Source organism: Python bivittatus, unplaced genomic scaffold, assembly GCF_059951505.1.
Source record: "Python bivittatus isolate LINGU-HERP-01145 unplaced genomic scaffold, Pbiv_v1 ctg000190_np1212, whole genome shotgun sequence".
In the NCBI taxonomy this organism is placed as follows: domain Eukaryota; kingdom Metazoa; phylum Chordata; class Lepidosauria; order Squamata; family Pythonidae; genus Python; species Python bivittatus.
In genome coordinates this window covers 21,864,252-21,879,418 of record NW_028277042.1, presented here as the reverse complement: position 1 = coordinate 21,879,418, position 15,167 = coordinate 21,864,252, and the positions used below count along the sequence as shown (strand labels likewise).

Below are 15,167 nucleotides of genomic sequence, written 5' to 3'. Positions count from 1 at the left end.
TGTCAAGCCATCTGTTGCAACTCGTTCAGCCCCGGGCAAAGGAGAAAACCCGCTTGAATTGTTGCACCAAACCGAAGGCGAAAGAGAAGAGGAGTTCTCTCCAGGGAGGAACTGACTCAAGCACCATTAAAAACTGGATTGTAATGCAGAAAAGGGTCAGGCAGAGTCTCTCCTGGCCTTGAGGTTTCTTTGAACAGGCCCTGCAATCCAAATTTCATGCGCAGGAGTGTCAGCCTTCCCCCTCTGCTTAGGGCGCCCAAGTCCCTCACAGGAGAAGTCAGGAAGCCTTCTTTCCCCTCCCTCTCAGCTGGGAGCAAGTCCTTCACCTGGGCCAAGAGAGTCTCTGACCTCCCAGGGATCTGAAAAAGGACGGAGGATCAGAGGTTTCCAACTGATGTCTGAGACCCAGACCTGGCTACAGATTACAGGAGCAGCGGGGGCAAACTCGGGCCCCAAGCCTGGCAAGACTCCTTTCCTTCCTCTCTGCAGAGCCCTTGGGTGGCATTGCTGGGTGGGAGCAGGCAGGCTCTGGGCTGCGCATCTCTGGTGAGGGCCCCTCCCTCCCTCCCCAGGCCAGGGCCAGCAAGCCAGAACTGGAGGAATCCCAGGGGCTCTCGGTTCCCAATACAAGAACTCAAGTTTTACCATTTCCTTCCTTTCCTCAGGAGAGCAAGAAAAGCTGGATGCCGCCTTCCAGCAACAATTTGCCCAGGACGAGTTTGGGAATTCCGTGCAACCTTTTTATCGAGAGAGCCAACCAGTTTTGTTGCAGGGCTCACGGTTCCATTGGGGGTGAGGGAAAGGAGGGTCTTGGTCAGAACCGGCTATGGGCATGACATACTTTGTGGTTAGTGGTGGCCTCCTCACTGACTGTGGATTAGCATCTATATTTTTTGAAGTGACTTGTGACAAATTGCCGAGACACATTCACTCAACTGAGGGAGGTTCTGCAGCACTCAAGTTAGATAGTAAAAATGGTGATCCAGGCTTGTATATTGTGCAAACATCCGTGACGCTGTCGGGAAGGGAGAGGGTCAGCCTGCTTTCCAAAGAGGGTCTCCCCTTTTCAGTAAGAGGGAGGGGCTCTATACCGCAAGCCGGAGACGCTCAAAGAAGGCTGCTCAAACGACTGCCCTACTGCTGGTTTCTGAACCAAAGACAGAAGGCTTTTTCTGATGTTAAAAAGGATCTGTTAAGCGAAGGCTGCTTCTTTTACTGGTTCTCTGATCAAAATTAAAATTGGAGGCGGGGTGAAGAGAGAGAGGGCTCTTCGGGCCCCTTCTGGACTTGGAACCTCTCCGGAGCGAGACCCGGCAGCCCAAACACCCGGCAGCCCCCCAGCCCCATCTCATGCCCTCCGTGGCAGCAGCCAGCACCCAGCTCAGGGTAATGTCACCGGCAAGCTGGGCACACAAGACCCCGCTTTGCTTGCTCCAGGGGGGTCTTCCTCTTTCTCTTCCCAGCCGTCACCAAAAGGCACGTTCGGTAAGTGGAACAGAACAATGGCTTCACACGACCCAACCAGAGAATGGCTCCGGCTCCGGCTCCCGCCTGGCCTGCCCTGACCAGGCAAGGGGTTCACGGCTGCGGCCTCCCCCCGGAGCTCTTCGGAAGGGGGAGAGATGGTCGCGCAGCTCCCGTTACAAGTCCAGTCAAGGCACTGAGGCTGGCAGAGCGGGGCCCCTTGCAAGGCCAGGAACCACGTGCTGCGGCTAGGCCAGGAGTCCCAAGCGGGTCACTTTGGCTGACAGGAAGGTGTGCAGGACGAAGACCACCGGCTTGGGGCAGGAGTGCAGCTCCAGGGCCTGTGGAGGAGGAGCATGGGGGAGGGGGGGTCACCACCTGCTATTTCGAAGGTCAGCATCCATCCCTGGCCTGGGTGGGGCCAGACCCTGAAGCTCAAATGGCTTTCTGCGTTATGGCCATTTTTAAGGCACCGTTTCCTCGGCCCTCCCACTCTCCATCAGTTGCGACGGCAAAAAAGCAGTTCCTGCTTCATTCTTCAGTGGGACTGTGGGGACTCAGCTACACCCACTGGATGGAGAAGGCGCTCAGTGCAGAAAAGGCTCTTTGAGCAGCCCCCATGCAGGCAAAGCCCCCAGGCGATGGGTCTCCCACCCCGCCCCTCAGCCAGCCACTCACCAGCTCCCCCTCCGGGCCGCCGAAGTCCAAGTACAGGTTTCGGACCCCGTCATCGGCAGACATCTTCAGCTTCTCAAAAGGGTATCGGACAAGGATGCTGGTGGAGCCCGCCTCCTCCCTGGATACAGTGAAGCCGTTTTCGTAGTGGATCGCGAGCCGGACGTCCTGGCTGTTCCAGACGCAGCCTAGGCCGGAAGGACACAAAGCACGGCCCCCGTCAGAAGGGGAGAGCCACCACGTGGCATCAGCCGCGGCTCAGCCCTGATTTGCCCATCTCCAGCTTGGCTCTTCTGTCTTGGAGCTGCTCCCTGTCTTCCGCCCTCCAAGTCTAGGGTCCGGAAGGGCTGAGGCACCTGGGGAGGCCTGGCGTGGGGGGGGGGGTCTGGTTGCATCAACAGGTGGAGGATGGCGATCCCTGGGGTCTGCTCAAGAGCCAGCATGTTTCGCGATGCTGTGGCCAAAGCGGAGGTGCAGAACTCTTGGCTGCACAGGGATCCAGGGAGCCATTTCCCAGGGGACGGTGAGGGCAGACCGCCGGAACGCGAGCTGCCTCTGAAGCAAGGGGGCCCCGCTCTGGTCCGGAGCCCACAGTGCCGGGTCAGGGTCAGAGCCAGGGTGAGGGAGCGCCCTTCGCACGATCCGCCCCCGGGGTGGGCCTGCCTCCCCTGTGAAAGTCTGGCCCCGTGTGCCCTCAGCGCTGCTCAGCCCGGGCGACAGCCACGCGGAAGGAGCACGTTCTCTCTCCAACGGCAGCTCTCCTCTCATGAGCCAGCTGGGCCTTGCTCAGCCGCGCTGGGCTTCCAGCTCCCCACAGGCAGGGGCTCCCAGGCTCTGTCACTCTTGCTGGCAACAGTGCCAACCCTGCCACCTGGTAGGCATAATCTCTTTGCCCCGTTTGCTAGGCTGACCACCTGGGGCCTCCTCTTGGGGTTCAGGAGGGGGGGCGCCCGTAGCGTCCTTAGCCCGGGCAGGCAGGCCATACCTACGGAGACCTCCTTGATGAGCTCAGCAGCGGCGTGGCAGCCTTGCACCAGGGTCCGGGTCCAGGTGGAGAGGTCACGGTGGGTCTCCACACGGAAAACGTGCATCTCGATGCCCTGGCGAGAGCCTGTACGCGTGGCAAAGGTAAGGTCGGATCCCAGGCAGGGCGATCTGCAGCCTGAATGCACCAGCCTGAGTGGGGGGAGGAGGAGGGGGCTTGTTGAAAAAGGGGAAGGGAGCAGCAGTGGGGAACTGGGGGTGACTTGCTCTGAACAGCTGAGCCAGCCCTCCCAGAGGGGCTGCAGAAACGCTCCCTCCTCTCCCTCAGGAACACACCCACTGCCCCAAAGCGCTCCCTTCTCCCCAGAAAGCAGCAACTCAAAGATCAGGGCAGAATCCCACCGCTGCTGGGGGAGTGGACAGGCACAGAGCGGTGCCCATCAGCCGAAGAACTGTTGGGGCGGACTTTGGCCACTGGGGAAGCAACCTGACCGAACCCAGCTGCCTCCAGAGCCTCTGCCAGCCACCCCACCCCTCCCTCCGGGCTTCCTGCGCTAATCCCATGCAGCAAGAGCCATCTGGGGGGGCTGAAAGGTGACTGCCTCCGCCCTCCCCTCACTCTCCTGCTAGCAGGATGCAGCTCAGGCAGCCTCCTCCCTGTCCCCCCCCACCACAAAGGGCCAAGGGCTGCAGGCACAGCAGACCACAGTCCACAGACCCCGGGCAGCGCCGTTTCCTCTTCCCCTGGCCAAGTGCAAAGGCAGGAGCCAAACCACGAGGGAGGGCCCCAGCAGTGCCCTTGCCTTTTTGGCAGCCCCATTGCGAAGGTTCGCTTTGAAGCCAGCCCTGCGGGGGGCTGGCAAAGGAGGTAGCCAGGGTGCCCCACAAGAGCTCCCCTGCCCTGATAGCCTGAGTTGGCCGGGGCACCCTTGGCTTGCGGCCCAAGCAGCGCAGCACCTTCCAGCTGATTCCTGCCCTGGAGGCTTCCAAGCTGCGGGCAGAGGCAGCTGCCAGTCGCTCTCCACGTGATGCGCTGGCACACGGGGAAGCAGCTGCCTCCTGGGTTTCCTGGCAGGAGGCCATTCTGGGACCTTGCCCGTTTCCAGAAAAAGGGTTCCAAAATAAAGGCAGGGAAAATTTTTCTGGGCGAGTCCTGCAGGAGCCCACAGGCAATGGGCAGGGTGCCTCACCCCAGAAGGCAAGTCTGACCTGCGGCTTCATAAGAACAGAAGCTATGCCCTACTGGGTTGGACCCCCAGCCCATCAGGTCCCCCAGGGCCTGCCACCTGTGCCCGGAAGCCCACCGCTCTCCCAGGAGACAGGCTCCAGAGGCGGTCCTGCTGCCACCAAGGCTAACGGCCGCCGACCCCCAGGACTTGCAGGTCTGGGGTGCTTGTTCCCCCTCCCCTTCTCAGAAGGCTTGGTGTCCTCTCCCTCCAGATTCCCCCCACCTGGTGGCCACGAGCGGGTAGCTGTGGCAGGGGGAGGCCCAAGCGTCCCTCGTCCAGGGCATGGAGTCAAACAGCAGCAGGTCCTTCTCCGTCACGGCTAAGAGGACCGGCCGCCATTGCTGCCGCCCGCCATCCAGCTTGGCCTGGAGGAGAAAAGAGTAGACTGAGATGGAGGAGAGGGGAGGGGACCCCCTCATGGCTAGTGAGACGCCATGCAGGGAGGGGCTGGCCAGGCACAGGGCAGGAGAGAAGGCAGGTGATATTGCCCATGCTTCCCCCCCACACACTTGTGGGAGAGCTGCCTACAGAGAAGGAGCAGGGGCAACTTCAGATAAGGGGAGCCCCCGCTAAGGGAGAGGGCCACGACTTCTGGCCGAAGAAGCCCCTCGCTTCAGCAGCCTCCCAGCAGGGTCGCCTCCCTCCCGTGGGCTCCCAGCCCGTCAGTCAGCCAGGGAAAGCCAGCCCCTCTGAGGGGGCAAGGCGCCCAGGGCCGAGGGGCGTCCCCCAGGGGCTCACCTGCTCTGCCAGCCAGGCAATCTGCTTGACCTCCTTGCTGCCGCCCGGCGCGTGGCTGGCCCCCAGCACGGCATTGAGCTCGGCCAGGACCTGCGGGAGGAGGGCCATGATATTGGTGTGGATCGCCATGAACCACGAATGCGCTGTGGCCGTATCCTTGCAGCGAAGGATCAGGGTGTTCCGGCTGTCGGGCGAATGCAGCTCAATCAGCCTGCAGAGAGAGGCGCAGAGGCAGAGCTGCTGAGGAGAGGCCGCGAAGCCTGCCTTTCCGGGTCCCTGTTTGGCCCCTCCTGCTCTTCTCGGGGGACCCCGAGTGTGCCCCTGCTCCCCGGCGGTGATGCTGCAGGCGGGGGCAGCAGCAGCCACCCCTGCCCAACTCTCCCCGGCCCCGGCTCAGGACAGCTGGAAGGGCCACCGACCCAGGAGAGGTGGCACGCAGCGAACTGCTCTGCCAGCGGCCAAGGCTGCAAAAGCTGCCTGGTTCCACGGTGCGGGGGGCTGGCGGGGGTCTCCCCTCCACCCTGAGAAGCAGCCATGTTGGCTGAAACACGACACTGCACGGAGCACAGGAAGCAGGGATGAACTGGCACTGACTCTGTGGCCTGCTTGCGTCCCTGTGGCTCAGGCCCAAAACCCGTCTCCCCCCACCCCACCCGGGGATTAGGGCTGCATCCTGTGGACGCCCAAAGCAAACACTGCTGCGTTCCCAGCGGAGACAAGTCAGGACAGATAAACAGCCCTGCGACGCTCGCGCTCCCTCCCTGCGCCCCCCGTCTTCTCTGGACAGTCCCCCCCCCAGGAAGTCCCCTTCCGGCAGCCCTTGGGCTATCGCCCAGGGAGGAGGGGGGCCTCCTCCAGTCCTGGCACCCCTGAGGAGGCGTCCGCTACTCTGACTCTCGGCCAGACCATGTTGGGCCGGGCCTCTCTGCCGCCCCCGAGACGGCCTTTGGCACAGCGGTTTCCCCCAGCTCAGCACAAGGACTCCCTGGTGCAACGCCACAGCTGCCAAGGCCACACCAGGGCCCTTTTGTGCAAGCCGGCACTTCCGAGTGCAGGTCACACAACGGGCCTCGGTCCGTGTCCAGACAGTGCTGTCTCTGCAAACCCGGACAATCCGCCCAGCATAACAAGATGTCTTCCGCACGGGGGGGGCAGGAAGGCGGGGGAAGAAGCGCGTCTGATTTTGTCCCCCCGCCCCTCCCAAGAGAGGCTGCAGAGCTGTGCAGGGTGGAATCCTGAAAGGGGCTCGGCAGGCCTTACAGGGCCCTCTACCTCTGCTTCTGGGAGCCAGCCCAGGCTGCTAGTCCTCAGGGAAAGGAGGCCGCTGCTGCCCCCTCACCTGTTCTCCAGGTCCGGCATGCTCAGGTTCCTGGCAGCGTAGCACATCTTCAGGGGGATGACTCTGCGGTCCTGGGCGGGGCTGCGGTGCTTTGGGGAGCCAGAATCCTCACCGGCACTGAGGCTGGGCGACTGTGGGGCTGCCCCATCCCACGGCAGGTCGGACACGAGCGACGGCTTCCTGATGTACGGAGTGGCCTCCCGCATGTACTTCACTGAGAACAGAGCCGAGAGGGCAGGTGGAGGGCTTCCAGCGGTGGTGACCAGGCGTTCGAGGCCTCGAGGGGAGACCGCCCTGGGGGCTTCCCTCAATGGGCTGAGCCTCCACGAACCCCAACTGTCAGTCAGGCAGAAAGCACCCGCGGGGCACCAGGATCTGGGACCCACCCGCTCTGTCCCTCCCCCGGATTCACATTTGGGGCCTCAACCCCAGGGAAGACAGGGGCGTGATGTCAGCCCCACGGCACGGGCCAGAGGGAAGTCGAAAACTCCTTTTCTTAAGAGGGACTCTGGCAAGGCCCACTATGCTTTGCCTCCTGCCTTTCTTATACTCTTGGGAATTGGGGGGGGGGGTGTCTGTCTGAGACTTCATGTGTTCCTTCTTGTTTTAGAGCAGATTTAGACCCTTTAACGGATCTCTCTCCTCCATCAGGGCCACCCGCTTTACTCTCCACATGCAGCTATTCTGCAGACCGAGGGGCCGTTTTGCCCCCCCCGATCACCGGATGGGGACCTTGTCACGATGCTCAGCGCAAAAGCCAACTGGGAGGTGGGGAAGGCTTCTGGATTCTCCCCTGAAAAGTGGGACAGCCAAAGGGGGCTGCTCTGGAGGCAGGGATCCCCCACCAGCTTTGCTCCCCGTTTCTGGGCTCCTCAACGCTGCCCCACCCCGCCAGGCGGCAGCAGCAGCAGCAGCAGCAGCAGCAGCAGCAGCAAAGAGGTGGGGGGAAGGCCAGCCCTTCTTGCTCTGGGGCAGTGCCCTACCTGCTTTGCAGGGAGAGCAGCTCCACCCCAAGGTGCTGACTCAGGGATCAGCTTTGCCCCCGCTGCTCTGCAGAGAAGATTACCACCCAGCTAGACTGCTAATCCCCCTCTGCGAGGAGGCAGCTGGCACCCAGGAGACATCTTGGCTCCACCAAGGACAGGAAAAGCTGCAGGGAAGTTCTGCTGGCCCCCAGGGCACAACTCCAGCAACAGCAGCAGCAGCACAGGGTTTCTGGGGAATCGGCCCCCGGCAAAGAGGCACCTCTGCCCCCCCCCTTTCCAGACCAGGCTACAGAAGACAGCGAGGAGCTGCTCTCCGTTTGCTCGCAGCAAGGGGGAGCTGGGGGAAACTTCCTGGGGAGACTTGGGCTCTCTCGGCCCCCCAGCCCCACTTCCCTCTGCTTCGGATGAGCAGGGACTGCCATCACTCTTCCAGGGGCTGAGAATCTGCCGCGCCCGGGTCAAGAGCAGGGCCTGAAAGGGTCCTCTGCAAGCTCCCCATAACAGAGCCCTTCCCCTCTCTGCGGGCAAGGGCAGGGGGAGATGCACCGCCACCCTTGCCCCGGCTGGTCTTAGCATCCAGACACAGTGGCTCTGGCAGTGGAGACATTCCCAGTGCATGCACACACACAGGCTATGAAGCTTCCAGCATCCGCTTCCCAGAAACCACCAATTCTCTATTAGCACCAACTAGGTGCAGGTCCCCAGGGCCCTTGGCCCAGCGAGGCTGCCCCACTGCCCACCCCCTGACCTTTCCGAAGCTAAGGATGGGTTTTCCTGCTGCTCAAGAGCTTCCTCCCTTCCCAGATGGAGGGCAATCATGCCGCTCTCACCAGCTCAGGCGACTTCCCCCAGAACCCCACCACCAGCCGTCTGAGACGAGAAAGGCCACCCGTGTCTGGGACAGTGGCTGCTGGTGGCCCCTTACACAGGGCGCTGGCCAAGCGTTGCTCCAGCAGCTCCCCTCCAGGTTTTGGAGGGCAGCGAGGCCAGGGGAGAGGAGCAGGCCAGGGGCTCCATGCTGAGCCCAACCCAGGCCGCCCCGCAGGTCCTTCGCTTTCAAGCGTTCCAGAGGTTTCCTTCTGCAAGCAGGCCCCGACGGAAGGGCCAAAGCTGCTCCTGGAGGCCTCCAGTCTGGTTCTTGCCAGCGGTTCACCATCTGGGCTCACCACGCAACTCACTCTTGTTACGCCTCCTTGTTTGGCTAAATCAGCCCCTCATCAGAAGCAAGATAAAGCGCCAATGCCGAAAAGAGAATGGAAATTTGAGTCAAACTTTATTTGCAAACAGAGGCCGTTTAGAACATAAGTACATGCTTGTGAAGGAGAAACATGCCTGCCAGCCACATAAAACTCCACCACGTGCTAAACAAAACCTTAAGAAAACTCTCAAAATCCCACTAATCTCTCTGTGTTTAGGGAGATAAGCTTGGGAAACTGCAGTTCCAGAGCGGTGCAGAATTAACTTCTAAATAAACATGAGCCATCTCTGTTTTTTAACAGGAAAATAAAGTGTCTTAATGACCTAAACAAATAACTTTCCTGCTAGGCTCTTGTTCCCAGAAAGACCTCTCTGTCCCAGAGAGTCACTTTGGGTCTCCGAAAGAGGAATGAGCCAGAGTTATATCCAGAGAGGAAGCAGCTGGCAGGGGGGTGAGCAGCAAAGGGCATCTGGCCCCAGCCAACCTCCGGTTGAAGCCTGGCGAGGGGAAATGCCGTCTCCATTTCCCTGTGCAAATCCCTGTGACACGAGAGCGCCAGCTCAGCATACCTCAGATCAGCTTGCCATCTGCATCAATGTGGGCTGGGTGGGGCAGAAGGCAAGAACCCCCCCAAGGTGCACGTCGTGCCCTTCTCCTCTCGCCTTGGCCCACCAGGCCTGCACCCTAAAGCTGCTGGGCACCAAGTGGGGATTTTCTGCGGGCCAACAGAAGCTGTGCCACTCAGGAAAGGCCCCTTCCCAGAAGAAGATTGATTATGTGGGCAGAGGAGTGATGTTCAGGAGGAGCCTCGTACTTCAGGAGGTGGGAAACATACAAAAATCAGCAGGATTGGGATCTTGGGGAAGCTTTAATTTGTCTTTAACGCTATGCTAAGCCCACCTTGGAACTCAACTACTTTTTGCATCCACTCTGCCTCCAAAAGCAGAAAAATCACACCTCCTAATTCTAATAATCCAACTCAACCAAGTCTCCTAGGCTGCCGAAAGGAGGCTTGCAGCCACAGCCTGTCCCCCCGCCCCCCAAATTACATCAAGAAATAACGTCTGCCCATGCACCATGAGAGCTCCCCGAAACGTCCCGCTCCCCTGCTGCGAATCTGCCAGAGGCAGCCAGGCGTGGCTGATGCACCCCTGGCCAGGGCCAGCCCACCTGCCTGCCCAAGCAGAGCCCCCCAGGCAGGAAGTGGCAGAGAATGGGACACCCCCTGCTGCTCCTGAGCACTTGCTGGGCCTCCCCAGAGCAGGAGGGCTCCAGAAGAAGGCTCAGGAAGCCCTGGGGTTTCAATTCTCAGTTCCAAACGGTCCCGGTGCCAAGTGCAAAGATGTTTTAGCCCTAAAAGGCAAGAACACCAACCCAACTTTTTAAGCTCTGTGTTTAAAGCTCAACTCTCCTGAGCAGCTCTGCCAGGACAGCCTGCGAGGGGCCTAGCCACCCTCCACCCGGGCAGGTCCAGAGGAGGTCTGACACAATGGCGGGCCCTCTGTGCTCCACCGGCAAGCAAACACACTTTGCGCAAAAAGCAAAGGAGCACATTTCTGTCTGGAAACACCAAAGGGCTGGCCCAGCATTAAGACCCCCCAAAAGTTATCCACGAGGCAAGAGCGGTCTGTGTGTTTGCAGCTGTTTTCCAGTCCTACTCAGGCCAGCTGCAGGAGAGGCAGCAGGACATTGGCCTGTTTGTGCCCAGCCGGCAGGCGCACCCCTAACAGGCCGGGCGGCAGGGTGGGGGCCTTGCTGAGACCCTCCCCCTCCCCCCGCCTTGGGCTTTCTGGCGGCTGCAGACTCCCCTGGAGCCCCCCAGGGCCTCTCTTCCCTTCCTGCCCAGGCCCTTTCCCTGGACCACCCAAATCACTCGGTCCCCTAGGAACCGGGTGCCAGTACATAGGAAATGGAAGCGGGAGCTGCACCCTGCCAGCCACAGCTGCTGCTGACCCTGAGCAAAGGCAAGACCAGTGTGTCTCCAGTGAGGAAGCCAGCCAGGAGAGGCGGCACGCCCTGCCCTTGATGCCACCGTGCCCTCTTAAGCAGGGAGGTCACTTCCTGCCCAAAAGGATACAGAGGTCTGTGCCAGGGGTGCGGTGGGGACTGATATGACCCCCAGCCAGGCCGGACGGCAACAGCACGACCGGCGAAGGCAGCCCTAGCCTGCCCTTTGGGAGCCCACAGCTCTCCTGGGAGCCGGAAGAAGGGAGGAAACCTTAGGTCCTCCCTGGCTATGAGTAGGCTGCACCAGGCCCCACATCACCTGCTCCTTAGCTCCTCCGCTACACAGCGGCTGCCCATACAACCCTGCTCGCCTAGCCTCCGGCCTGTCCAGCACAGCTCCAGGTCTGTCCATGGGAGGACTGGAGGCAAAAGCTTCCCATGCAGCTGCCTCCAGGCGACCCAAAGGGAGCCCTCCCACAAAGCACCCGGCACTTGGTAGGGAGAAGAACAACACCTTCCCTCAGCTGGGGCTCTTCCCCGGCCTCTCTCGCAGGCCCGTCTGCTGCCAGGAACCAGAGGCTCCAGCTCAGCCAGAGGGCCTAGTGGGTGGGGGAAGCGAAGGGAGCACCGTTTCTTCTGTGCAGATCGCAGAGTGGGTGGAAAAAGCCCCTCCTATGAGGCTGCCTCAGCAGAAGAGGAGTTCCACAGCTGGCTACCAGATGTGAGCCTTCCATTATTCCAGCCCATAAACCTTTCCAACCCTCCTTTGCCAGACCTTCATGCTCCTTCTCCAGCCAGCTCCAAGGAACGGCAGTCAGCCGGTGACCCAAGCTCTGGGAAAAATAAATCAGAGCTGGTCATCCTCTTATGGTGAAAGGAGCTGTGTTTGCAAGATCAGAAGAGTTTCATTCCACACACACACACCCCCGCAACCCTTGGATTTAAAGGCAGGATAGATTAAGGGCTTAAAGAATCCTGTGGAAGAACAGAAGGAGAAACGTTTAGGTCTCTAGAGGAAACTCTCCTCCGTGGGCTGGTTCACGGCTGTCCACCAAGAACCAAAGCAAATGACTCAAAAAGGCGGCTTAACCTGGAGCACAGAGCAGTTTGAACCCAGAAAAGGCCCAGCAGGACCTTCTCAGACAGCTTTTGGCTTCGCCCCCCTGGCGGTGACCCTTTCAGCTGCAAAGCCCACGGAATGCAGTCCAAATTGTTTTTCTCTTGAGGAATGTTCGAAGGAGCATCGCTTGCAAGAACAGGAACATTTCTGTAAGGGGGCAGATGCAGCCTTGGGAGGCCACAGCATTGCTCGTATTAAGACTGAGCCCAGCTTACATCTGCCACCATTATCCAGTGCGGCTGCAGCCGAGGAAGAGCCTCCACTCAGAGAAGGGGAAGCTTTCTAGATGTTTTCACAATATTTCGCTTTTTGCATACTTGGGGGGGGGAGAGGAGAGGAAATGCACCACCCAGGACAAGGCTGAAGAAACACCCTATTCTAAGTCCACATGCCTTTCAGCGGCAAAGCAGAGCAAAGCAAAGCAAAGCGGCAGGGAGAACCTGCAAGTCTCTCAGACTGAGACAAGGATTTGGGGCGCAAAAGCGGGGAAGCCGAGAGTGGCTTGGGCGGCACCTTTCATCGCCCCCGAAGGCTGCCTCCCAGTCCTCTTGTCGCCAGTACTATTATTTCCATGCGCTTTTCCACCCAGAGAAGTTTACAGTGCTCAGAAACTGGGGGGGAAGCTCTTTTTAAAGAACAAACGACATTCGAACCTCAGGGCGGAACAGTTCCACAAGTGCTTAGGCGAACACACAAACCTTCAGCTGTTTTCTGAAAATGGCAGCTGTGGGGAACCCATCGTCCCTCCGAGAGAGTTTCCTGGCCGGGCGCTGTCGCTCGCTCCTGCTCTCGCCGCAGGGGGAGCCAGACTGGCCCCGGGGAGATCGTGAGCAGAGCCTCCCCAGCTGAAGGCAGTGCATGAAGTGGGTGGACTTAGGGAAAAACCTGGACCCTAAGCCAGGGCCAACGTTAGGGGCCGGTTCACAGGAGGGCCCCTCCGTGCTTCACACATCGACTCCCCGAAGGTCTGCAGCCATCAAGCTGCCTCTCTTGGGCAACGGAGGACAGTCCTCCTGAAGGGCTGGGGGAGCCCAGGCTATAAAAACCCTTTTGCAGACTCCCGCCACCAACGGTGGCCCCAAGTGCACTTAGCATCGGCCACGGAGAAGGACCTGTCTGTTACTGGATGGATATGGGGGGAGAAGGGGGGGAATAGGGGTTCTCATCCAAGTTCCAGCAGGGGGAGCAGCACAGAAAAGTTACCTCTGAAATCCAGGCATTGCTGTTCTTCGCTTCCACCCCAAAAGGGGTCATCTCTTGTCACCCAGACTTGGCCTTGCCCGCTCCCAGCCCGAGGCCTCTGAGCTACGCCAGGAAGCCCACCCTGCCCCTGGTCGGTATCCCTGGGACTGCCTTGCAAAAGGCACATCCAGGCCGAGAGTGAACCCCCCAAACAGACAATGCCCCCAGAGACAAAGAGTGCAAAGGGGCTCCAAAGTGGCACGTTCCCGTGGGAACACCCCCACCAACCCCTTGCCTGGCACAGGCGCCTCGCACAGCCTTCACCCGCATTTCCAAAACGAGAGAATCAAACCACAGATAAGGAGGGAGCTGGCTCTGCCACCTTTTCTTAATCGCTGAAGCTGAACAGAGAGACAGGCTTAAGAGTATTGCCCAGGTCCCAAGGTGGGCCCACCCCGCCAATCTCCGCCAGAGCGACCAGCCCTCCATGGGGCACGCAGGAGCTGCCACTCGCCCCCGAGGATGACATGCCAGGTATCTAACAGAAAGAGTGCGCCTTCAGAGGCCTCGCTTCCCGCCAGAAAAGGCCTCCTGACCGTGCCACCCCATCCTCTGGGCTCCGAAGAGAGCTGCCGCTGCCCTTCACGCCTCCTCGCTGGCTAGGCTGCTTGCGCCCGCCTCTCTGTGCCGGGCTTCCCCACGCATCCCACCGGCAGCCCTCAGACCTCCGGACACGCCGCCTTCTCCTAGCCTCTTCTGGGCGAGCTAATTCTCTTTCTCCAGGAAGCGGGAAGGCTGGAGCTGGATGCCATGAGGCTCTTTCCGGAAGCCTGACCCAAACCTTGCCAAGAAATTGGTGGTTCCGGTTTGCAAAGAAAGTCAGTTTCCCAATTAGTTTGCTGACTTGCTTTCATGAGTTCGAGCCCGCCGACGCGAGACCCGTTTTGCCGCGGCGGCTGCTCCCGCTACGAGGGGCTCCGCTGGTCCAGCTCAGCCTCACGCCGGACTGCTTCCCCCTTCGCCCCGCAAACGCAACCCGCTTCCCCCGCGGCCGCGACCCGCAGGGCAGCCTCCGGGGGCCCCAGGGCTAGTGGCGGGGGGCCTCCGGGACCGCAGCCCCAGACCTGCCGCCCGCGGGGCTGAGGCGGAGGAAAGACCCAGCCGGCACGGAAAACCGCGGGCTCCGGCGCGCCCCGAGCCGCAACGCCCGCCCCGCGGCGGAGACCCCCCCGCAGCCGCGCGGCCCCTGCGCGCGTGCAGAGCGCGGGCGCCTTACCTTCCAGGAGGACCTCCCTGCCCGCCCGCTTGAGCGCCTGCACGGCCTGGTCGTGGGTGGCGTCGCGGAGGTCCACGCCGTTGACGGCCAGGATCGCGTCGCCGAGGTGCAGGGCGCCGCAGCGCTCGGCCGCCAGCCCCGGGAAGATGCGCGAGACGAGCACCGGCATGCGGTTCTCGCGGCCCCCCTTGATGCTGATGCCCAGCCCGCCCGCCTCCGCCTTCACCACCCGTACGCGCCGCACCCCGGCCGGGGGCGAGCCCGGGGCCGGACCCCGCGGCGGGGAGGGCGGGCTGGGCGCGAGGGGCTCGCCGCCCCGCTCGGGGGAGGCGGAGGCGCCGTTGGGCAGCCCGTTGCGCGGCTCCGGGTCGGAGCTCAGCGCCAGCGCCTCGCCGCTCAGCTCGGCCAGCGCCCGCACCCAGCGCTCGCGCAGCAGCACCTCCACCAGCCCGGCCTTGCGGGCGCGCGTCCACACCGCCATGCCCGGGCCCCGCGCGAGACGCTGCCCGCCGCGCCCGCCGCCGACTGGGCGCGGGGCGGGGCCTCTTCCAGGGGCGCGGAGGCTCGCCCCGCCCCGCGGCTGCAGGTTCGTGCCAAGGGCACCGCGTCACGTGAGCCGCGGGAGCAGGAGTTGCTGCCGGCCCCCCGCCGCGAGTCGGGGGCCCGGGGCGCCTCCCCCGCAAAGGGAGACCACCGGGGCCCCCCGCTGCCGGGGGAGGGGCGAGACCCCTTCTCCCGCATCCGGACGAAAAGGCGCAGCTCCTGAGCTTCGCGAAGTGGCCCCGGCAGGCGGGGCAGCGTCCAACTGCGGCTGGCCCCTCCACAGCCAGCGCGGGGCCCCCCAACTCAGACCGCCAGAGCAGGGCCGGTGGGACTGAACCCTGCGCGTCCCCCCCGCCGAATTTTCGCCCGAGCAGCGGCCCCTGCCAGACTCTGCGCGGCCCGTACCTGCCCTCTCACCCACCAGGCACCCTACAAGGACACTACAGGGATAAGGCGACGGCTCCCAGCAGGGCAGGACCCACCCAC

General features: G+C 61.8%; 1 protein-coding gene across 1 annotated transcript; it reads right to left on the bottom strand.

The window, feature by feature from the left end:
* Positions 1 to 1,197: 1,197 nt before the first annotated feature.
* On the bottom strand, positions 1,198 to 14,691 carry SNTB2 (syntrophin beta 2). Its single transcript, XM_088136314.1, has 7 exons — positions 14,139 to 14,691; positions 6,430 to 6,643; positions 5,091 to 5,301; positions 4,575 to 4,717; positions 3,125 to 3,315; positions 2,143 to 2,327; positions 1,198 to 1,805 (listed from the first exon to the last, which is right to left on the bottom strand). The coding sequence occupies exons 1-7, from the start codon at positions 14,617 to 14,619 to the stop codon at positions 1,713 to 1,715; spliced, it is 1,518 nt and encodes a 505-aa protein (XP_087992440.1). The 5' UTR covers positions 14,620 to 14,691; the 3' UTR covers positions 1,198 to 1,712.
* Between the last annotated feature and the right edge of the window lie 476 nt (positions 14,692 to 15,167).